Here is a 24,642-nt window from a genome sequence, read left to right as displayed (position 1 = left end):
CTGCAGACACTGTAGCTTCACTATGGACCTTCATGGGCCTTTCACTCAGTCAAGCAGCTAACACTGTGAACTGAGATTAGAACTGAAAGACTTCCTACAATTACTGCAGATGTGGATTCATGAGCACTCAGACGTTTTTCATTTTTGGCCAGATGTATGCTTTGATATATGCATCTTATTCTATCTATAACCAGGCATCAAGAAATATGCATACATATATACATTACACACACACACACACACACAACATTAATATCCAACAAGACCCCTGCTCTGAAGATAAATGGAACCTGCAGCTATCATAAATGTATGGCATATTAATCAGATAGGCCATAAATGTCTAAGATGAGAATACCCCTTTAAGATTATATTGTATATAATGATTATATATCTCATCATTTTGGAGGTGCTTCCTTATATTTTAGAATGGGTCAATCTGTTCACAAAAATACTTTATTGCTACATATATTCTATATACAGTTGTAGATACAAGAGGAACCAGCAGCACCTCCTTTTCAATAAGTCTAGCAAACATTTTTTAAGAACTGTCCAAAAAGATTTTAAATAGAGGTCTTAAAGAGGACCTTTCACCGATCCTGACATTGTGAACTAAGTATCATGACATATACAGCGGCGCCTGGGGATCTCACTGCACTTACTATTATCCCTGGGCGCCGCTCCGTTCTCCCGCTATGTCCTCCGGTATGTTCGGGGACTTGGTTATAGTAGGCGGAGTCTGCCCTTGTTCTGCTAGGCGTCTCCTTCTCCTAGGCTGTAGCGCTGGCCAATCGCAGCGCTACAGCCTAGGAGAAGGAGACGCACAGCAGAACAAGGGCAGACTCCGCCCACTATAACTTACTGAGCGAAGACACCGGAGGACATAACGGGAGAACGGAGCGGCGCCCAGGGATAATAGTAAGTGCAGTGAGATCCCTGGGCGCCGCTGTATATGTCATGATACTTAGTTCACAATGTCAGGATCGGTGAAAGGTCCTCTTTAAGCCTTCAGAGAAAGTGTAGATTTTTTAGTTAAGTTTGTAGGTAAAGTATAATACAGTATATATTTGGCAATACCATTCCTCTAAGAAGGATGTCGCCTCTCCTGACATAGCTGCTTTAGTAAATACTTGTATTTCCCATAATACAACTCTGGAGGATCTTGTCTTATATCTCTGTTATGTTGTTCCTCTATTATTCTTCTAGAAATTACAGCCATTAAACTGACAGCTGAGTGCTAGCAGTTGGGTGTGTGTCCCTACACTGTCCACTTACTGATAAAGGGAAATCTGTCAGCAGTTTTGACAATACTAAACTGTTGACAGCACTAGGTACGGGCTTGGGTGAGCAGTACAAACATACTTTAATATATAAAACATGAACTTTTATGTATGTAAATTAATTTTTTCCTGCCATATTCTGCTACTTAAGTGCATAAGATGCGGACCCTCACTGTCTGCCCCTCACCTCTGAGTGACAGCTGGCTCTTACAGGAAATCTGTCACCAGCGACCTCCCTAGCCAACTGCATAGACTTGTAGCCATGGTTCACCTGATTACAACGCTGTTTTTCTTTTGTTGATCTGAGGGTATGTTCCCAAGTTATGATACTTTTTCTTAATATATAAATTAGGCCTTTGGTGCAATAAGGACGTCACCATTGCTCTTGTTGCATCGAAGCTTCACTCATTTTTGAGGCCAGGCCCTCCCTGGCTGCTTTGCCACTGCCTGGTCCTGTCAGTCAAAGAGTAAACAGTTTGATAGGGAGGTCGCTGGTGACAGATTCTCACAAAAATACGGATTACATCTCTGATGTTCGTGTTGCATCCGGTTTTTTTTTTTTGCAGACCCACTGTAAACATGCCTATTCTTGTCCGCAAAACAGACAATGTTGTCTGCATTTTTTACGGACCCATTCCAAAAAAAATTCTGATAGGATGCAGACCAAAAATATGGTTGTGTGAATGAGACCTTTAAGTAGCAAAATCTAGCAAAAATCAGGCCTAATTCACACATCAGTGTTTTGGGCAGTGATTTTCATCAGTGATTGTGAGCCAAGAGTGGAGCCTCCACAGAGATAAGGTAGAAGGGAAAGATTCTTGCAATCACTGATGTGTGAATTAGGTCTAAAAGTTCATATTCTCACTACTCCTGATAATACTCCTAGTGCTGTCAGCAGTTTAGTATAGTCAAACGTGCTGACAGACTCCCTTTAAAGGGTTATACCCATCTCAGAGATTGATGGAATATCGTTCGGATATGCCATAAAATGTCAGATGGGAGCAGGTCCCAGAGGTGAGACCTGCACCTATCTCCAGAACAGGGCCCCCGAGGTGAAGGAGAGCACACTGCGCATTCACTTCTATAGGAGTTCCAAAAGTACCTGATCACGCTGGAGAGAACACTGCGCATACATGGCCACCCCTCCATTCACCACTATGGGACTGCCAGCAATGGGCAAGCCAGTGCTCAGTAATTTTCAGAACTCCCATGAATGGAGGGTGGGCGCACTTGGGCATTACACTCTCCTTCACTTCAGGGGAAGGGCCCATTCTGGAGATAAGAGCAAGTCCCAGAGGCAAGACCCACACCTAGCCGACACTGAAGTCATATCCTAGCAATACGCGGTCAATGTCTGGGATGGGAATTCCCCTTTCAAGGGATCCACCCAAGTAACAAATGGTAACACCTAGGGAGAGATTCATTATTCCCATATGCTACAAGCTGAGTAGATTTCATTCTAAGTGCACAGACTGCTAGAGGATGCACTAATTTATGATGAAGCGTGTACCTCAATACAGTGGCGGAAATAATTATTTGACCCCTCACTGATTTTGTAAGTTTCTCCAATGACAAAGAAATGAAAAGTCTCAGAACAGTATCATTTCAATGGTAGGTTTATTGTAACAGTGGCAGATAGCGCATCAAAAGGAAAATCGAAAAAATAACTTTAAATAAAAGATAGCAACTGATTTGCATTTCATTGAGTGAAATAAGTATTTGAACCCCTACCAACCATTAAGAGTTCTGGCTCCCACAGAGTGGTTAGACACTTCTACTCAATTAGTCACCCTCATTAAGGACACCTGTCTTAACTAGTCACCTGTATAAAAGACACCTGTCCACAGAATCAATCAATCAAGCAGACTCCAAACTCTCCAACATGGGAAAGACCAAAGAGCTGTCCAAGGATGTCAGAGACAAAATTGTAGACCTGCACAAGGCTGGAATGGGCTACAAAACCATTAGCAAGAAGTTGGGAGAGAAGGTGACAACTGTTGGTGCGATTGTTCGAAAATGGAAGGAGCACAAAATGACCATCAATCGACCTCGCTCTGGGGCTCCACGCAAGATCTCACCTCGTGGGGTGTCAATGGTTCTGAGAAAGGTGAAAAAGCATCCTAGAACTACACGGGAGGAGTTAGTTAATGACCTCAAATTAGCAGGGACCACAGTCACCAAGAAAACCATTGGAAACACATTACACCGCAATGGATTAAAATCCTGCAGGGCTCGCAAGGTCCCCCTGCTCAGGAAGGCACATGTGCAGGCCCGTCTGAAGTTTGCCAATGAACACCTGAATGATTCAGAGAGTGACTGGGAGAAGGTGCTGTGGTCTAATGAGACCAAAATAGAGCTCTTTGGCATTAACTCAACTCGCTGTGTTTGGAGGAAGAAAAATGCTGCCTATGACCCCCAAAACACCGTCCCCACCGTCAAGCATGGGGGTGGAAACATTTTGCTTTGGGGGTGTTTTTCTGCTAAGGGCACAGGACAACTTATTCGCATAAACGGGAAAATGGACGGAGCCATGTATCGTGAAATCCTGAGCGACAACCTCCTTCCCTCTGCCAGGAAACTGAAAATGGGTCGTGGATGGGTGTTCCAGCACGACAATGACCCAAAACATACAGCAAAGGCAACAAAGGAGTGGCTCAAGAAGAAGCACATTAAGGTCATGGAGTGGCCTAGTCAGTCTCCGGACCTTAATCCAATCGAAAACCTATGGAGGGAGCTCAAGCTCAGAGTTGCACAGAGACAGCCTCGAAACCTTAGGGATTTAGAGATGATCTGCAAAGAGGAGTGGACCAACATTCCTCCTAAAATGTGCGCAAACTTGGTCATCAATTACAAGAAACGTTTGACCTCTGTGCTTGCAAACAAGGGTTTTTCCACCAAGTATTAAGTCTTTTTTTGTTAGAGGGTTCAAATACTTATTTCACTCAATGAAATGCAAATCAGTTGCTATCTTTTATTTAAAGTTATTTTTTCGATTTTCCTTTTGATGTGCTATCTGCCACTGTTACAATAAACCTACCATTGAAATGATACTGTTCTGAGACTTTTCATTTCTTTGTCATTGGACAAACTTACAAAATCAGTGAGGGGTCAAATAATTATTTCCGCCACTGTATATATTAAGCACCTTCTCTGGTGGTGCAGGGGATAGGCTACTTTCACACTAGCATTTACGTTTTGCTGGATCCATCAGGGTTCAGCAAAAACGCTTCAGTTATTGATAATACAACCATCTGCATCCATTCTGAACGGATCCGGTTGTATTATCATAGCCAAGACGGATCAGTCATGAACTCCATTCAAAGTTCATGGAGGACGGATCAGTTTTCTATTGTGTCAGAGTTAAACGGATCCGTCCCTTTTGACTTGCATTGTGTGTCATGACGGGTCCGTCTTGCTCCACATCCCATGACGGAAAGAAGAAGGATTGCTCTATATCGCGGTATGGGAACGCAACCAAATGGAACGGACTGCATTTTGGAGCATTCTGCTCAGTTACGTTTTGTCCCCATTGACAATGAATGGGGACAAAACTGAAACGTGTTTTTCCGGTATTGAGACCCTATGACGGATCTCAATACCGGAAAATAGAAACACTAGTGTGAACGTAGCCATATCAAGACTTGAAAATATTATTTTTCATAAATTTACCCCAAGTTTTCAATTGATTCTTACATTTCTTGGAGGAATAACGGAGCAACGGCACAGCATAAAAAGATGCTCCAGTATTGTTATTTCATAGGGAACAGAAGTATATACTACCTTATTCATACATAGGGATGAGCGAACCTGAACCTCACTGGGTTTGGTGTTCAGGTGGGTTAGGAAAACAGATTGTAACGGAATTCGTAGATTAAATGCAAAACGGAAGACTTTAAGAAGCATTCCGTTTTGATCCGTCACAATAGAAGTCTATGGCCAAGCATAACTGATCCGTCTGGTTTCCGTTATGCAGGACCGATTTCCCATCCTGCATAATGGAAACCGGACGGATTAGTTACGCTTGGCCATAGATTTCTATTATGACTGATCAAAACAGAATGCCTCTTAGAGTCTTCCGTTTTGCATTTAGTCTACGAATTCCGTTATATTCCGTTTTCCTAACCCACCCGAACCAGGTAAAGTTCGGGTTCGTTCATCCCTTTTCATATAAGTATCTACACAAAAGAAACAAACGTCACAAGTAAAGCAGTGTGACAATGACAATACATATAACACACATCAATTAGATGACGGTAGGTGCTAGCCTTGGAGCTGTCTGATACAGCCTAGAAATACAGACACAGAACAGATGAAATGTACAGAACTCCAAAAACTCTGGAGAAGTATAGGAGGGACCAACGCATGGAACGGACAGAGTTTACTAGAGAATAATGAATGATGCATCATATCCTACCTCTTCAATCTCCTTTATGAAGCATGGGGAAGAAACGATCAGAATTTCATTTTTTTTATGCATTTTGCCTTTAGTATCATAAATACCATATGTATCAAGTCAACTACCCCAGTATGTGCACACACAAAAGTCGTACATTGTCACTGATCAAGGCTAAAAGCACAAGTGCAGTTACTTGTAATATACATGAAGGAGAGTAGCATTCCATTAGGAACCTGGGGTTGGTGCTGCTGGCTGCTCTTGCACATAACGGCATAAATGTTTTGTTTATTTCAGGATGGAAAATTAGTAGTGGAAAGAAACCGTGCCATCAGTACTCCAGGAATAAAATATATACCTCTCGGATTTCATCCTTCGCCTGCTGAAGTTTGTCAGGTTTGTTTGCAATCTGGAGCTTGGCCTCTGCCTCACGTTTCTTCTGCAGGTTAACCTGGGTATCTTGCCATTTTTGCCAACACTTTATTCGTTGATCAAACACACCCTGGGGGTTAAAAAATAGCATACATTAAAAACTGCATGCCAAAATGTTCCTGGTGGGACTTCCAATCACATTCAGAGCCTACAGTGGAAATGCACGTCAGGAGGATCTCCAAATGTAAACTTTCAATGGAAGGCGGCAATGTATCAGACTGTATATGTATCCGGTGGGAGAATTTGCTAATAGACTCCTATTGTAAAAAAGGTATTTACCAAACACAGGGCTCACAAGTGATGGGAACATAATACAGTAGGGCCCATAAGTCACCTATATGTACTAAACCGGGGGAGGGGGTGACGTCAGTTAGGCTCTATTCCCATGATCAAATCAATCCATCCACCTACTCACCCACCCATCTACCCATCCATATCAGTGATTTGTTCTTTCCCCAATTCCATCAAGTTTACGATGATTTTTTCTTAATGAATAGAATACACAGTATGTGAATCTGCCCCATACTTGTGCAGATTTTGATGCAGATTTCACAATCTGTGAACACAAGGTGGGGTCTATTGACGGCATAATAGTGTACACTGCAACTTTCAAAATCCGGATCAAACCCTAAGATCCACATTCTGAGCCATCCCATTTATGTACACTGGGTTGTAGTTTACTGCCGATTATTCACAGCAACTCTGCCCAGTGTGAACATGGTCCTGCACTGCCTTCATAGGATGTCATTATTGCAAGTCATTTTACCAAATTCCTGAGAATATTTTTCCTAGTGTATCCTCTTTTAATGAAGAAATTACAGCATGCAGTGAATTACAGAACTGGGTTTCCAAGTTAAAAGCGCAAAAGCCCTGGCCCTAGCCCCGTGAAATAGCTTCATTTTCCTTTTTTCCCGCACTGAAACCGTGTCCGATCAGACACATGGATGTGCCTTTAATGTATGATCTCCAGATCTGATGTTCATATCACATGGACAGATGTCCTTTTTCAGTCTTATAGGCTATGTTACTATACTGTATATTCACACTACCTCCCATAAACCTAAGACGGATGACGGATGCACCTACTTTGACAGAAGCAATGAGTCTGATATAGTCGCTGAGGAGTTCAGAAAACACATAAAAATCAGCAAACGCCTGCTCCTGATGTAACTGGTCTATCTTCTCTTCTACTTCTGCCAGCTGTGATAACGCTCGGGACAGCGCGGTGTGGTCCTCAGAATTGCCCAACATAGCAGCACTCTTTGCAAACGCAGCTGTGTTGGCTGACAGCTCTAGAAATAAAAGCGGACAAGTGACAGGAGATAACATCTGACTGTTCACGCAGAAATATTAAAAAGCAGCAGTGATTGTGGATGAAATGTGTGGAACTGAATGAGCTTGAAAATACTAATCAAGCCCAGCTCATAACGTCAGCAATCTGAATATCAGTACAGTTCAAACCCTCTGACCACATCCGTACTTACAGGCCCTGCTTATTGCTTAAAGGGGTTTTCCTGAAGTTAACTATTTACTTATGGCCCCTGTGTGGATCACCTACTGAAAGATTCATACTTACATTCCGCGGCTATCAGGGCATGATGGAAGTTATAGTTTTGCAACAGTTGGAGAGCCACAGGTTGGAGATCGCTGCCTTAAAGAGGACCGGTCACCTCTCCTGACATGGTCTGTTTTAATAGCTCCGTGCATTCCCCATGTAATAACAATTCTGGAGCATCTGATCTTATGGCTCTATTTGTGCCATTCCTTTATTATTAACTGGAAGTTATGAATGAATTGCTAGCAGTCTGCAGTAAGGGTAAAGAGGGGTGGTAACCAGTTGGGGGTGTTCCCCTGCACAGTCTGACAATGGTAGCACTGACCGGATAGAGTGAGACTGTGCAGAGACACCCCCCAACTGGTTAACTGTACCCTTACTGCAGACTGCTAACAATTCATTCATAACTTCTAGTAGAAATAATAAAGGAATGGCACAACATAGAGCCATAAGAATAGATGCTCCAGAATTGTTATTACATAGGGGATGCAAGTACAGTTACTACAACAGACATGTCAGGAGAGGAGACAGGTCCTCTAAGTAAGGGATGGACTGGCTGCTGCATTTTTCTTTATGACGTCATTCATGTTTTTTTTTCTTCTTCAAACCATGACATACCGAACTTAAGGGAAACCTGTCATCAACTTTATGCTGACCTCACTGAGAGCAGCATAAATTAGTGACAGAAATGCTGATGTCAGCAATGTGTCACTCATGAGCTAAAAGTAAGTGGTTGCTGAGAACCAGCATCATAATCATTGCAGCCCAGGCCTTGAAAGGAGTCAAATCTACCTGAGAAGAGTCATGGTTATTGATAATCTCCAGCTCTCCCGCCCATCTGCTGATGATTGGCAGTTCTCTCCTAGAGAGAAAGGGAGAAAACTAGGTAAAGGACTGTCAGTCATCGGCAGGTGGGCAGGAGAGCAGGAATCCATGAATAACCAGGACTCTTCTCAGGTGGCCGTGACTCTTTTCCAGGCCTAGTTTGCAATGATTGTGATGTTGGTTCTCGGCAACCATTTACTTTTAACTTACAAATAACAGACCGCTGAAATCAACTCGCCGGTCTCTACTTTATTCTGCTGTTAGTATGGGCAGCATAAAGGTGATGACAGGTTCTCTTTAAAAGCATTGTCCCAAGAGTGGGACTTTTCACCTTTACAAATTATACCACGCGAAAAAAATAAAACACCAAAAAAGCCGCATGCATTCCGCATTTTATGAAACGTCCGGCCCATAATAGAACAGTCCTATCCTATTTTTTGTGGGGATAAGGTGACTAAAAATTGCGAATCGCGCGTTTTAGATTTTTTTTCTGTTAACACGTTCACCGCATAGGAGATATTTTTAAATATTTTAATAGTTTGCACTTTTTCGGGTGTGGCGATATGTAATATATTTATTTATGGTTTATAAATATTATATATAAAATTGGGAAAGGGCGATTTAAACTTAGTATTTTTTATTTATTTTTTTACTTTTTATTTACTAACTATTAGCCCCCTTAGGCGCTGGAACCCTTGTCCTATCCACCCTGACAGAGCTCTATTAGGGTGAATAGGATCTTACACTATCCCTGCTGCCCTGTTCTTTGTGCACACAGCAGCAGGGAGCTTACCATGGCAGCCATGGTAATCGATCGGAGCCCCAGGATTACACTGCTGGGGCTCCAATGGAAACTGCCACTGCCACCAATGAAGAGAAGTGGCCACTGCCACTAATGAATATAACAATGAGGGGGGGGGGTGTCTGTGGACACTTCGCCACCAATGATTCTAATACTGGGGAGGGGGGGCTATGCGCACTGCGCCACCAATGAATGTACTTAACACATTAATTCAAGTGTAGACAGGGACATGCGATACTGCTGCCGGCACCCAGCCTCAATAACAGGTCAGTGCGATCCGCTGAACTGCGGATACTAGCAGTGCAGCCTAGTATCGTTAAATAGTAACGATCCAGGTCTAAAAAGAATCGATTGGGTATCGATACTTCGATACCCGATGCAGCTCTAAAACAAAGGATAGGTGAAAAGTGTCTGATCACTGGGGGCCCCACTAATCACAAGAATGAAGGTCCCATGGTCCAATACTTGGATCAAACGGCAGTCAAGCATTCGCTCTGCCATTCTATTCAAAGTCTACGGAATGACAGAGATAACCGAGTATGGCACTATCTTCATTAGCCCCATCATAGACTCTGAATGAAGCACCAGAGTGCTCAAATGGGGAAGACCCTTAATTCTCAAGACTTGGTGGGGTCCCAGGGATCAATACCTTATCACCCATCATGTGGACAGGTAATTAAGTGCTGATCTCCAGAAAATTCCTTTAGGTCTCTTTCACACGAGGGAGTTTTCCGTGCGGGTGCAACACATCATTTCTGCGTTGCATGAGAATCGCAGCATGTTCTATATTGGGCGTTTTTCACGCAGTCTTGGCCCCATAGAAGTGAATGGGGCTTCAGCGAAAAACGCATTGCATCTGGAAGCAATGTGTTTTTCACTGATGGTTGCTAGGAGATGTTGTTTGTAAATCTTCAAAACTGATTGCACCCGTGCGGAAAAAACTGAAACACAACGCAACAAACGCAATCGCAGGCAAAACTGACTGAACTTGCTTGCGAAATGGTGCGAGTTTCACTGAACGCACCCCGAGTCAAACCCTATCTTGGCTGTTTTTGTAACTCCTAGAGCATTTGATTCAAACTCTTCTTTTCACTCTTTACTACTTCTTCTACCCAAAATAAAAACTGAATATAAAAAAAAAAATATAAGGAAAGGAGAAAAAACAAAAAAAACGGATCAACACAAGTTCACTCAAATTCTGCCAAGAAAACGGTGAAGCAAACCTTTGCGGTGGCAGACCAAGGCTTCAACATTGGCGTGCAGTTTCCTAAGTTGTTGATCTAGATTCTCAAATTGCTGCTGCTTTTCTTCGAACCACTGAATGAAGAAAGATGAAAAAAAGACCAATTTATCAAGGTACAAAAACTATGTTATATTAGATTTACTAGTGGTTGACGAGCTACGTACAACTGTGTTGCCCAACAGACCAAAGAGAACAGAGTCAATAGGCAAATTATGTTACATTCTACGCCGATGCGATGGTTTAACCTCCAATGGCCGTCATTATACAATTCAAAAAAAATCAGCTCTTACGGCATCCGATTCATTCATCTTGATTGTCATTTTGTTGACAGCGTCTGCAGCCTTGTTTACCATCCTCAATAATCCTGCTCCGCTCAACGCCTGGGTGCTAACCGCTCTCGGCAGCTGCAATTGAATGACAAATAAGGGCAAACAAAGCGGTTAAAGGTGAGAGGATCAACGCGCAAATTAAGAGGATGTTACATTTTCTCCACTATATTACATTTCAATGCAGAGTAAACTCATTTTTTCTGATTTACTGCCTTTCCCATCCCAGTGGAAAACAAGAAGAAAAAACAAAACAAAAAAAAAGGAATTTAATTTACTGCTTTTACATATAGATGAAGAAATGTGGTGTTTGCCAAAGGTCAATAGAAAGAGGGTCCCAAAGCTTACGAGAGCTAAATCAGATGGCCGGCACAGGTCTTCCATCACTGTGTTAAAATGGGGGAAAAACCAAAAAATACTATACAATGTATGAAAAATGCAGAGACCTGCTTCAAGCGCAATAATGTCATGGCACAAAAGCATCAATGATGCAGACGCAGAGCCTAAAGGGACTGGTCGGCGGGATCACTGCTCCATTTGGTCTGCTTTGTATGAAGGTCATTATGAAAACTAGAGTGAACAATAAGGCATTTAGGCCTAGGAGCCCCATACAGAGAACTGTCAGTGTAGCTAGCCAGCCGGCTAACGTGTACGGGGTAGGTTTTGACTCGCCCCAACAGATGGGCTACACTTACATTAACCCTTTAAGGAGAAGCCCAATTATCGTTTGTGCACTTGTGTTTTTTTTTCCCTCCACACCTTACATGAGCAATTCACTTCAATTTCTGTTCACACAGCCATTAGGAGGGCTAATTTTTTTGCCGGGCAAATAATTTTTTAAATAGCACCCATACCTTGTGTTAAAAATGTGGAAAGACATTTTTGTGGGAAACAGATTTTACTATGCGATAAAAATAACCAAACTTTTTCTTTACATTGTCATATTCAGACACCCGAGCTGCAGTTTTTATTGGCACTATTTTGAGGTACATAAGATTGATTTGATCATTTTTTTTGGGAGGTGGCGAGTTGATCACCCAACATAAAATATTTTTTATAGTTTAAAAGTTTGAACATTTGCAGGCAGCAATACCAACTATGTTTATGTATTTTTTTGCTTGTTTATTTTGTAAAATTGCGTTTTTCACAAGCATGACAAAAAACCTCAAGATTCCGGATGCGATGCGTTTTTCGCTGTCAGATTAACATTTGTTACCTTGCCTCACAAAAAGTGTAATATACAGCAACCAAAAATCATATGTACCCTAAAATAGTACCAACAAAACTGCCACCTTATCACGTAGTTTCCAAAATGGGGTCACTTTTTTGGAGTTTCTACTCTAGGGGTGCATCAGGGGGTCTTCAAATGTGACATGGCAACTTAAAATCATCCCAGTGAAATCTGCCCTCCAAAAACCATATGGCGTTCCTTTCCTTCCGCGCCCTGCTACGTGCCCGTACAGCAGTTTACGACCACATATAAGGTGTTTTTGTAAACTTCAGAATCAGGGCAATAAATATTGAGTTTTGTTTGGCTGTTAACCCTTGCTTTATTACTGGGAAAAAAGGAAAATCTGCCAAAAAAGTTAAAATTCTGAAATTTCATCTACATTTTCCTTTAATTCTTGTGGAACACCTAAATGGTTAAGGGCTCTTTCACACTTGCGTTGTCCGGATCCGGCGTGTACTCCATTTGCCGGAATTACACGCCGGATCCGGAAAAACGCAAGTGAACTGAAAGCATTTGAAGACGGATCTTCAAAATGCGTTCAGTGTTACTATGGCAGTCAGGACGCTATTAAAGTCCTGGTTGCCATAGTAGGATCGGGGAGCGGTATACTTACAGTCCGTGCGGCTCCCGGGGCGCTCCAGAATGACGTCAGAGTGCCCCATGCGCATGGATGACGTGATCCATGTGATCACGTCACCCATGCGCGTGGGGCGCCCTGACGTCACTCTGGAGCGCCCGGGGAGCCGCACAGACGGTAAGTATACTGCTCCCCCGCTCCCCGCTACACTTTACCATGGCTGCCAGGACTTTGGTTACCATGGCTGCCAAGACGCTAATTAGAAAAAGCTAAACGTCGGATCCGGCAATGCGCCGAAACGACGTTTAGCTTAAGGCCGGATCCGGATTAATGCCTTTCAGCAAGTGCCTTGCGGCAAGTGTTCAGGATTTTTGGCCGGAGCAAAAAGCGCAGCATGCTGCGGTATTTTCTCCGGCCAAAAAACGTTCCGGTCCGGAACTGAAGACATCCTGATGCATCCTGAACGGATTTCTCTCCATTCAGAATGCATTAGGATAAAACCGATCAGGATTCTTCCGGCATAGAGCCCCGACGACGGAACTCTATGGCGGAAGAAAAGAACGCAAGTGTGAAAGAGCCCTTAAGCTTGTAAAATCAGTTTTGAATACCTTGAGGGCTAAAGTTTCTAAAATGGGGCTATTTATGGGTGGTTTCTAGTATGTAAGCCCCACAAAGTGATTTCAGACCTGAACTGGTCCTTAAAAAGTGGGTTTTCGAAATTTTCGGAAAAATTTCAAAATTTGCTTCTAAACGTCTAACGTCCCAAAAAAAGAAAATGTAATTTACAAAATGATCCAAACATGAAGAAGACGTATGGGAAATGTAAAGTAATAACTATTTTAGGAGGTATCACTATCTGTTTTAAAAGCAGAGAAATTTAAAATTGCTAAGTTTTCATTATTTTTGGTAAATTTAGTATTTTTTACGAATAAAAAAAATGAAATAATTTTGACTCAAATTTACTACTGTCATGAAGTACAATATGTGGCGATAAAACAATCTCAGAATGGCCTGGATAAGTAAAAGCGGTTTAAGGTTATCACCACAAAGTGACACTGGTCAGATTTAAGGTGAAAAATGGCTGGGTCCTGAAGGGGTTAACCTATACAGAAGTAAATATTTGCACTAGTCAATGGCTGCCAAAGTTTGCTTTCCTGGTTAAAAAGTCATTAGTTAATTTGAGGGACCTTGTACTGAAAATTTCCAACGGTAAAATCTAGTTTTCACAAGTGAACTTAAAGGCAGCCTGAATGACATTTTACAATATTACTGCAGAAAAAAGTGGAGTAACTTTGTAAATACTTTTAGGGAAATTTATCAAAACTGGTTTAGTTGCTCATAGCAACCAATTAGATTCCACTTTTCATTTTTCACAGCTCTTTTGGTAAAAGTAACCAATCACATGATTCTTTCAACTGAACAGCTGGCCCCTAATAGAACAGTCATATCCTTGTCTGTAATGCGGACAAAAGACATGTTCTATTTTTTTGCGGAACGGACAGACACAGAATGCACACGGAGTAACTTCCGTTTTTTTTTGCGGACCCATTGAAATGAATAGTTCCGCATACAGTCTGCAAAAAATAAAAAATAAAAAAATGACACGGAAAGAAAATACATTCGCATGCATGAGCCCCTAGATTAATAAATTCCCCCTTATTTTTATGTTGTGGGGAGGGGTTCAGACAATTTTCACACTTTTGTTATATACAAATAAAACTCAAATTATACAATATATAATTTTCTGAAAGTAAACAACTGGAGCCGAGGCTAAGGAGTCAGCAAGAAACTTCTGACAAACACCTAAAGCGGATGCCGTGTTCACATTAGTGTTTTTATTTCAGTTTTTCGGCTCCATTGGCTATAATGGGATCAGTCTGGTTTCGAAAGCCACTTTTGCGTCAAAGTGTAATGCTTACAAAAAATAAAAAACGAATAAAGATTTGTGTTTCCTCTTAAAAGTTTGAGCCCCAAAAAGTTCAAGATGTGCAGAGTACACACATATCCATCAGAATGAAAGTGACCAAAAATCTTTACGATCGAGGTGGCGGTAAACATTTGTGTCATGGAGTCCGATTAGGTGCAGGGGGTGATTAGATGTGCAACTGCTGACTGGTAAGTAGGGGCAGTAACTAAAGTTACTGTATTACATCCCTGGGTCAGCGGAAGGGAAGAGATAACAGTAACAGACAGTCTTTCTTTCTGCTTTCTCTTGCTTCTCCACCAAGAAGTAAAAATGGTCATCCTGCTCCCTAACTTCAAACATGTGCTCCTCTAAGCGTTTGTTCTTTATAGTCTAGTGTAAGGTTCAAGTTGTGATGTATTACACAAGTCATGTGAAATGGTTAAAGGGGTTGTGCAGCAATTTATATTGATGACCTTATTCTCAATATCTGATCGTCCGGGGTCAGACAACCGGCACCCCAGCCGATCAGCTGTTAGAAGAGGAGGCGCACGCTCCATCCTTATCACTACACTATGCGTCGTCTCCTGTGGAGCGGCTGCGCAGTGCAATTACAAGTACTCCTCATTACACTGGACTTCCGGGAGGAGTTCTCTTGGTTTCTCTATGAATGCAGGGATCAGTGATGATTATTCTGGCACTCGGAGGGTTAAATTCAAAATATTAATTACCACTGCAAAGAATGTACAGGGAGAATGATTAGTATGCTCATCATAATGTGGCAACTGCCCACCGCTCCACACACTCATCCTTGGTCCTCATACACATGACCATAGTTTTGATCTGCATCCGATCCACGTTTTTTGCGGATCGATGTGGACCCATTCATTTCAAAGGGGCCGCAAAATTTGTTGTGTTACGGACAAGAATAGGCGTTTTTAACAGAGGGCAGGACGTACCGATCTGAAAAATGCGGAAAGAACAAGGGCTTTTTCAGATCCGTGATTTGCGAACCACAAAAACGGATACGGGCGTGTGCAGGAGGACTTAAGGGATTAAATAACAAAAATCAGAACAAGAACAGGAAAGAAAAGTATATGGAAAGCTGCTCAAAACTTTATGTAGATTTAGGGTCCATTCAGACATCCGTAGTGTTTTGCGGTCCGCAAAACACCGGAACTTAATAGAAGATTCCTATTCTTCTCTGCAGCTGCGGAGAAGAATAGGACATGCTCTATTTTTTTTCTGGAGCCGTGGACCGGAAATGCGGATGCAGACAGCACACTGCGTGCTGTCCGCATCTTTTCCGGGCCCATTGAAAATCAATGGGTCTGTACCCATACGGATCCGGACCCATTCTATGGACATCTGAATGGACCCCAAAACTGTGAAACGTATATATAAAAAAAACTGGGGGGAAAAGGATACATAATACAAGCCGAGAACTAGACTGCTGTAATGTTGGAATACTAACCTCTGAGCTTTCCAAAAATTGTCTAACATCTGGATCTTGCAGCAGTGCGGGGTGTTTAACAGTTCGTTGAAGATATCTATGTAGAAAAGAAAGGGTTTATTAAACCTGGACAAACTTAGAATAACCTTGTTCTTCAAATTCCCACGCAAGCTTCTGTTCATTATCCACACAAGGCACATCTCAGCTTCTGCGTAACTGGGGCAGTCCTTGGTGCATATTTCTATATATGCCAAAACCAGGAGTGGATAAAAAAAAAATATATATATAGTTTTTTCTTTATATTTCTCCGTCACTAAAAATTCACTCCCGCCACATCAAATCTGCAATGTGTTATCAAGGCTTTACCCAGAGGTGTAAAAAAAAAAAAAAAACACACTATGTGAGTCTCCAGCCAAATTTTTTATTTTTTTTGAAAAGTCTGAGAGAACATAGGTTGTGAGGCAGATACGGCTGCTCCATATTTGTGGTTCCTCTCTAGGCTGGCAGCACAGTGCCATCATAGTGTTCTGCTGAATGGTTGACTCATGTGAGACAGACTAGTTCTAAGGGATGCATTGCCTCACAGCTACAATGACATACACAGGGTTGTCCGGCAGTATTTCAACAGCTACTGAAATGTACTTGTCGAAGACAGAGAAAGTTTGTTCAAATTTCTAAATTTTGAGTAAAACAATAATAAAAGTGCTATAATAATGAAATAATAATAATAATTTACCTTTCCAAAGCAGCTCTTCTCTTTTCAACAAATTCATTGGATGAGGAGTCTTCTTTTCCCACTTTGACTTTAGTCATGCCTGTAAAATAAAATTATTAACCACTGTAATATCAAGAAAGCTGAAATCTGCATGGCTTTTCTGCTGCAGGGGCCGAGGCCGTCATTCATAAGGTGCTCCTATAGAAGAGAGCTGTATACAAGGCAGTACGCAGCCTGCAATGCCTGGCCTGTTCTCATGGTTTAGTATGGTCGCATCATTCAGGGCAATCTTGTTTCTGCTCACACCTGTAAAGAAGGCTATACTTCTAATACATTTATTATATTTATATGACATACACAAAAAATTAATTCTCAAATAAAAAGATATATCCCCATTTTCCTATATCTTCTGTGCAATTCTGCATCAAACATTTCGTGGGGAATACATAAAAATCATATTTAGGCCCATACTTAGGCCTCCTGCACACGACCGTATGGCTTTTTCAGTCCGTTTTTTACGGATCCGTTGTTCCTTTTTTTTTTGTTTCCGTTGTGTTTCCATTCCGTTTTTCCGTATGGCGTATACAGTAATTACATAGAAGAAATTGGGCTGGGCAGAACATTTTCAATAGATGGTTCTGCAAAAACGGAACGGATACGGAAGACATACGGAGTACATTCTGTATGTGTTCTGGTTTTTTTTTTTGCGGACCCATTGAATTGAATTGAGTCACGGAACGAGATTTGCTGGCAATAATAGGACATGTTCTATCTTTCAACGGAACGGAAACTGAATGCATACGGAGTACATTCAGTTTTTTTTGCGGAACAATTGAAATGAATGGTTTCGCATATGGAACGCAAAAAACAGCCCGTAAACAGAAAAAAAAAAAAGTTAATGTGCAGGAAGCCTTAGATGCACAAAACCGTACATGCCACATATCACATATTGTGCAGAACTAAATTGACCAAAAACGCTGATCCAGATGCTGGTAAACATTTGAGTCGCAGAGGGCATGTATTTTACCTGCTTAGTAAAAGACGTGATAACAGGAAGAAAAGTTCCTGCAATGTGACCATCGCTCCATCCTCTTCTATGGGACAGAGAAGTGCTGTACGCGGCAGTCTCATAGACTGTGCACTTACACACGGGACTCAGGGACCCACATTCTCTTAATGGTTGGCACTCCAGTGACTATGCATATTGTTTATGAGGAAAGGAACATTTTGTAGTGAACAGTGCAATTGCAATATCAATGTCAAGCTACAGGATCAGGCTGTGTTCACACATTGCGAAAAAACGAGGAAAAATAAAATAAAATACACGTTGTAGCCACAACGTCTGATTGGAGCCTTTGGCATTGCTTTGGGATAGAGAAGGAGGGGAGTGCAGATCATTTCTCAGTGTGAAACTCTTCTCCCCCACTGCCGGAGGAAAATAAAATCTGCGCTCACCATTCAGATCTGTAAATAAAGCAATGCTACCACAAGCGCTCAGCTTCCTGCAGCTTCTTCCTTTTCCTTTCCAGTGACTATCGTGAAACACAAGCCTGTTAGTGGCTTTTCATAACCCAATACATTGTTTGACCTACAATCCACATCCTGTGTGTGCAGAGAAATCAGATTTCTACAGAAATTCTACTTACAATTAGTCACTCAGAGGTTTAAAATAAATATAAAACAAATAAAAAAAACACGATATCCATAAAAAACAGGCCATTCTACAAGGTCTTACCTACAATGCTCTTCTCTGGAGCCGGAGGCACAATATATCCAAAGTGCATGTATTTAGTTGCTAATTTACTATGAAGCCCAAGGAAATCGCTAAACCTTCTCTTCACAGAGAACTCGTTCTTGCTGAACATAGACAGAGACGTCTAGAAGGGTTAAAAGTAGATTTTATTAGACTTGTTTTGCTCTAAGAATATTAAATCTGTAATTCACATTTAGACAAATCATGCCATTTACAGCAATCCAAAGGAGCTGCTGGAGCTTAGATCTGGGGCGCATATAACCTATTTGTCCCCTCCCTACTACTCATGCTACAGCAATCCAGAAGGTGTATCTAACTGCAAAGAAAAAGGGGGTCAGTCAGCACATCCCTATGTGCAGGTGCGCGCTGCCATGGCTAGAAATGCAAAGAAAACAGACAATGCAACAGCACTCTGCAAACACAAATAAAGTACAATAATGCCATAGTAATAGAAAGCCTTCTGGTGCTAATGCTACGCTTATTGTGCAAATTTAAGATTCTTGGCAAATACATTTTGTACAAAATTATTTGGGCCCGTCTGCCAAACGTCAAGGCGATCTCTACAAGACGGGAACCTAACACTAAATACTACCTGTTATGTGCCATAATGGGAGTGCAGGTTCCACATGCATGCTGGGTCCACTCTGCTTTTTATCTGACTAACCCTTTTTTCTCTCTGCAGTTTGTACTGGAGCTGTGGCTGACTCCATTTAGTCTTCCACCCCTGACCAGCCTGTCTGCCCGATAGGCTGATTTTAATTAGTGTGAGTATAAGGCTGCATTCACACGTCCGTGGAACACGGTCCATGTGATACCGGCCTGGATTTCTTCAGAGTGCAGGAGCGCACAGCGTCATTGGTTGCTATGACGCCGTGAGCTTCCTGCTGCCGCCGCTGTACGGTGATACACTGGTATAGATCATACCAGTGTACTACTGTACTGCGGCGGCAGCAGGAAGCGCACGGCGTCATAGAAACCAATGACGCTGTGCGCTCCTGCACTCTGAAGAAATCCAGGCCGGTATCACACGGACCGTGTTCCACGGACGTGTGAATGCAGCCTAAAGCTGTAGCCTGTTCTTCCTGCACTTACTGGAAGCCTTTTGGTACCAGGTGAGGTATAGAGTGGACTCATTGCATTCATTGGAAGCCGTCTGGCACCAGGAGAGTTGTAGAGTGGGCTCAGCATGCATGTTGGTACCTGCATCCCCTAAATTTAATGGAGGCCATTTTGGCACCAAAAATTATAAAAAGCAGAGTGGACCCAGCATGCATGTGGAACCTGCACTCCCTGAATTGTATGGTGGCCGTTATGGCACATAACAGGTAGCATTTAGTGTTAGGTTCCAGTCTTACAGAGATCGCCTTGACGTGTGGCAGAAGGGCCCAAAGAATTTTGTACAAAATGTATTTGCCAAAGATCTTACATTTACAGAAGAAGGTGTATCTAAGCTATACAAAGTACCTGAGCTGATGGACCCCAGCTCAGACCATGTGCTGCTCTTTATACCATAGTCATACAACCAGCCGTGAGACAATGCAGTCATTTAATCTTACGCCAGTCATAGTTAAAACAAATCTAAATAAATCTTTTGACTGACAACACTTTTCGGGTATACGTGGGCTAATAAACTCCCTCAATGTGCTGCAGTGTTACCCAACCATAATGTGGCTAAATGCAGACAAGCAGGGAGACCATGACAACTGACTTGCAGGATAATATAGGACTCTGGTAATGACAGAAAATAGCATTCTCCTTACATGAGAACCAACACTGGAGTGCCCCCATCAGGCTATGCATGGTGAGCTCTGCCCTTTTCATGCATGAATAAGCCCCTATTAAACTGCATGAAAATTATCGGGTACAAGTGTTCCCGATAATTGGTTTTCTGTAATTGAGCAGTCAGAATGAAAGATGCCCAATTATCGGCAGCACATCAGCCTGTGTAATCAGGGACGTGCTCCCGATAATGAATAGAAGAGAAGGAGGGAAGAATGACTGCGGTAGCAATCGTTCCTCCCACATTCAGTAAGAATCTGTGTAATCAGGGATGTGCTGCCGATAATGAATAGATGATGAGGGAAGAATGACTGAGAACATCACGCTGGCCGGATGCGGTGAGGTCCTCGCCGAGAGTAAATGGATAAGGTGAGCATGTATTTTTTGTTTTTAACCCCTGAAAGGCCTCAATGTGACTGTCAGATGCCAGAACACGACATCTGATGGGTTCAATGACAGGGGACGGTGCGATCGCCGTTCCCAAACATTGCACCCACCACATACAATGTAATGCGATTCGTGACAAAGTAATTTGTAACAAATCAAATTTCTTTGTGAACTTCGGTGAAGCAGCCAAATCAAATTTTTGATAACTTCACTCATCTCCAGATCAGATCTAATTGGCTCCTTCTATTATATTCCAGTTTGGTGCGATCACATTTTCTGACTTACAGGGACTTTACTGTATATATTTACTGAACGTCTACCCTTAGTATCATAAGAAGAGAACTAACCTTTGTTGTTACTCTGTAGGCCATGTAAGCATTCATCCCATCGCCTAAAATACAAAGAAAATCTCATTATTTGTTGCCCAAGGTTTAATTCCTTTATATTTCATACTCATCCGATTCAGGAAATAAAAAATACTTCATGGTTTAATTCAACTATCATATTAGTGTGTTCTCCTCTGAAGGGGTTTTTCAGTACTTGGATATCCCACCGATCAGCGGTTTGGGCAGTCACTGGGGTTGGAGACTGTACAGTGGACAGAAGGCTCTGTCCACACCAGCATACTGCAGCTCAGCCCATTCATCTGAATTAGAGCTGAGCTGCAGTACCCCAGGATGGCCACCACGTAGTGGAAGGAACCTTCCGCTTCCAGTGCTGATGGCTACTCGAAACAGCTAAATGGGTGGCGGACCCCCACTTATCTGATACTGATGACGTATCCTGAGAATAGTTCATCAATCTCTAAGTACTAGACAACTCTTTTAAAGGAGAACAAATATATAACTGAATCAAACCATGAAGCATATAGTAAGTAACAGTCACTGACCATTCATCCATAATAAGAGCTCGTACTTACCAATTTTCTCTGGGTCGGAGACACCTATTTCTATATCAAAGTAATCTCCATTTGCTTCCTCCTCAATCTGTGGATAAAACAGAACTACATTAGAATTTTCATTTATAAATGATCAAATGACTACTGTAGAAATAGAATAATAGTCATCATAAAAAAAAAACAATTTACATAATATAATTACACATCAAGCAATAACATTCATATGATCGGTCAACTATAGAGATAAGCAGAGCTACTCAGGCTTGGCTCCTATCACTCGGGACCTCACTGCCGCGCGAGTTCCTGTTCATATCCTCGAATGCAGAAAAAGGAGGCATGATAGCAGAACACACACTACACAATCAGTAAATGACCCCAGCCCAACGGTGTACAGTTGTGCCTGTATGGTACATAAGCACCCTAAAAGAGAACCTGTCACCATGAGCAGGAGGAGCCGAGGACACATATACAGATATATAGGGGCACATTTATTAAGACCGCCATTTAGGACGCCAGTCTTAATAAAGCCCCATCGCTGGTGGCTTGCCAAAGTTATAAAGAGGTGCAGGCCTCTTCATAACTTCGGTGCATCCAGCGCCGCTTCTAAATGCAAGACAGCTTCAGGGCCATCTTGCATTTAGACCTTTTTCTACGCCTGAAACAGGCATAGAAAATGGTAAATGAGACGGGCCTGCCAGCCCTTTCATTTACCCACCCACACCACGCCCACTTTTTTTTTTAGACGTGGCATGACCAGGGAGAAGTCGCAGATTAGCTATGGCGGTTAGTTGTGCCTCAATCTGCTCCTGAAATATCCCTAATTTAGGTGTATTTCAGCTTGATAAATGACCCCCATATAGTTTTGTGGCAAACTTGTAATTTAGGCTACTTTCACACTGGCGTTTCTGGGTCCGCTTGTGAGATCTGTTTCAGGGCTCTCACAAGCGGCCCAAAACGGATCAGTTCAGCCCCAATGTATTCTGAATGGATAAGGATCCGTTCAGAATGCATCAATTTGGCAGCGTTTGGTCTACATTGCGTTTTTTAGATGGTCACTAAAACGCAGCTTGCAGCATTTTGATGTCCGCCTGGCGATGCGGAGCCAAACGGATCCGTCCTGACTTACAATGCAAGTCAATGGGGACGGATCTGTTTTGCACTGACACAATATGGTGCAATTGAAAACGGATCCGCCCCCCACTGACTTTCAATGTAAGTCAAGACGGATCAGTTTTGACTTAGACTTTTTTTTGAATGAATAATGCAGACGGATGCGTTATGAACGGATACAGGCGTTTGCATTATTGGTGCGGATCAGTCTGTGCAGATACATGACGGATCAGCACCTAACGCAGGTGTGAAAGTAGCCTAATAAATCATTCATATAAACCTCTGCCTTTTCTGTTTCTAGGAGTCATGTGGGCGGTCCTACTCAGGGACTGACAGCTAACGCTCTAAGCTTAGTAAATGCAGAGTTAGCTGTCAATCACTCCATAGCACCGCCCACATGACTCCTAAGCATAGAGCAGAGATCTACATCTATAGTGATATCAATTAGGTTTCATGGAAGCTTTTCCTATAAAACTATATATGAAGCTGCTCCACTCCTCCTGCAGAGTGCACTGCATTTCATGGTGAAAGGTTCCCATTAACCCCCACCATTTCCATACACATTAGATGCGATTCAGGCAACATTCAACTAATGTGTATGGGCAGGTTTTGTGGCATCATTAGGACCTAATCCAGGGAATTTGATAATCTGGCAGTTACTGATGGAAACCTCCAGGATGAAATGATATTTCAATGTCTTACAGTAATTGCCTGTTTACACTTCTTTTTCTCCATTTCTAGTTCTGTGAAATTCCATGATATATCGTAGTTATGTACCAGATTATCAGATGTTCTGGATTATCAGGGTTAACTTCATCTTATGAATAAGAGCAATGTATTGTGTCATCATAAGGACGACAATAAAGCCATAATAAGAGCAGCCACTTCAGACCACAGCATGAGATTGTTCTATACAAACGGAAAAATGTAAAAACCTGAAAAAGGGACAATATATTATTACATTTGTAAGGTCGATGTTAATGAAAGACTGGATTTCACTTAAAAACCCTTAGTGGTTGTCTTCATTTACTGTCCTACTTATAACAAGAGGCTGAAAACTTCTGGTTATGATGAGGACAGACATCGGCCTCCCCTGCAATCAAGTTTTACCGTCTTCCCTACCTAAGATACATAACGCTGGGTTCTCCCGGTATAATAAGTGATGGCGTATCACTAGGATATGCTATTACTGCTGCTTGCCTAACCAATCCTCAGAATGAGGGGAAGTGGAGAAACTACTGGACATCTGCTGTACAGGGAAGTACAACACAACCCTATTCCTTTGAATAGCGCTATCACTGCACAGCAGGTGGCACCCTAGAGAATTATTCAATCACTGTATTACAGACACAATTTAAAATATCTTCTGACCCATTCTGTATCAAAGTAAGGCCCCTTTCACACGGGCGAGAATTCCCCGCGGTGCAATGCGTGAGGTGAGCGCATTGCACCCGCACTGAATCCGGACCCATTAACTTCAATGGGGCTGTGCACATGAGTGGTGATTTTCACGCATCATTTGTCCGTTGCGTGAAAATCGCAGCAGGTTCTATAATTTGTGTTTTTCACACAATGCAGACCCCATAGAATTAAATGGGTATGCGTGATGCGGTGCGATTTTCACGCATGGTTGCTAGGAGATGATAGGGATGAAAGCAACCCTGGACCCCATTAAAGTGTATTCCCTGTATTATTTTCCCTTAAAACATGGTTATAAAGGGAAAATAATAGCACTCCTTACAAAATGCTAAGTAAACTGTAGATTGAAGGGTTAAAAAAATTAAAATAATTTACTTACCTGTTCCAGTTGATCGCACAGCCAGCATCATCTACTTTTTCTTTCAGGACCTGCCAAAGGACCTTTGGTGACGTAATCGCACTCACCACATGGTGAGCGCGGTAACATCAGCGCAGGTCCTGCTGAATGAAGATAGAAGGATCTTCTACATGGTGAGCGCGATTACGTCATCAAAAGGTCCTTTT

At 42.2% G+C, this 24,642-nt stretch overlaps 1 protein-coding gene across 1 annotated transcript in view; it reads right to left on the bottom strand.

Moving 5' to 3' along the window:
- SNX2 (sorting nexin 2) overlaps positions 1 to 24,642 on the bottom strand; it is a 63,229-nt gene that overhangs the window by 4,321 nt on the left and 34,266 nt on the right. Inside the window, exons 4-12 of the mRNA XM_040415951.1 lie at positions 21,571 to 21,637; positions 20,999 to 21,042; positions 18,468 to 18,609; positions 16,754 to 16,832; positions 16,039 to 16,114; positions 10,818 to 10,931; positions 10,508 to 10,601; positions 7,189 to 7,394; positions 6,029 to 6,172 (exon numbers count right to left, since the gene is read on the bottom strand). Of these exons, the coding sequence (XP_040271885.1) occupies positions 6,029 to 6,172; positions 7,189 to 7,394; positions 10,508 to 10,601; positions 10,818 to 10,931; positions 16,039 to 16,114; positions 16,754 to 16,832; positions 18,468 to 18,609; positions 20,999 to 21,042; positions 21,571 to 21,637 (966 nt within the window). The remainder of the gene's footprint in view (positions 1 to 6,028; positions 6,173 to 7,188; positions 7,395 to 10,507; positions 10,602 to 10,817; positions 10,932 to 16,038; positions 16,115 to 16,753; positions 16,833 to 18,467; positions 18,610 to 20,998; positions 21,043 to 21,570; positions 21,638 to 24,642) is intronic.

Source organism: Bufo bufo, chromosome 2 (genome assembly GCF_905171765.1).
Source record: "Bufo bufo chromosome 2, aBufBuf1.1, whole genome shotgun sequence".
In the NCBI taxonomy this organism is placed as follows: Eukaryota; Metazoa; Chordata; class Amphibia; order Anura; family Bufonidae; genus Bufo; species Bufo bufo.
The sequence above is the reverse complement of the archived record's forward strand: the minus strand, read 5'-3'. Positions and strand labels throughout refer to the sequence as shown.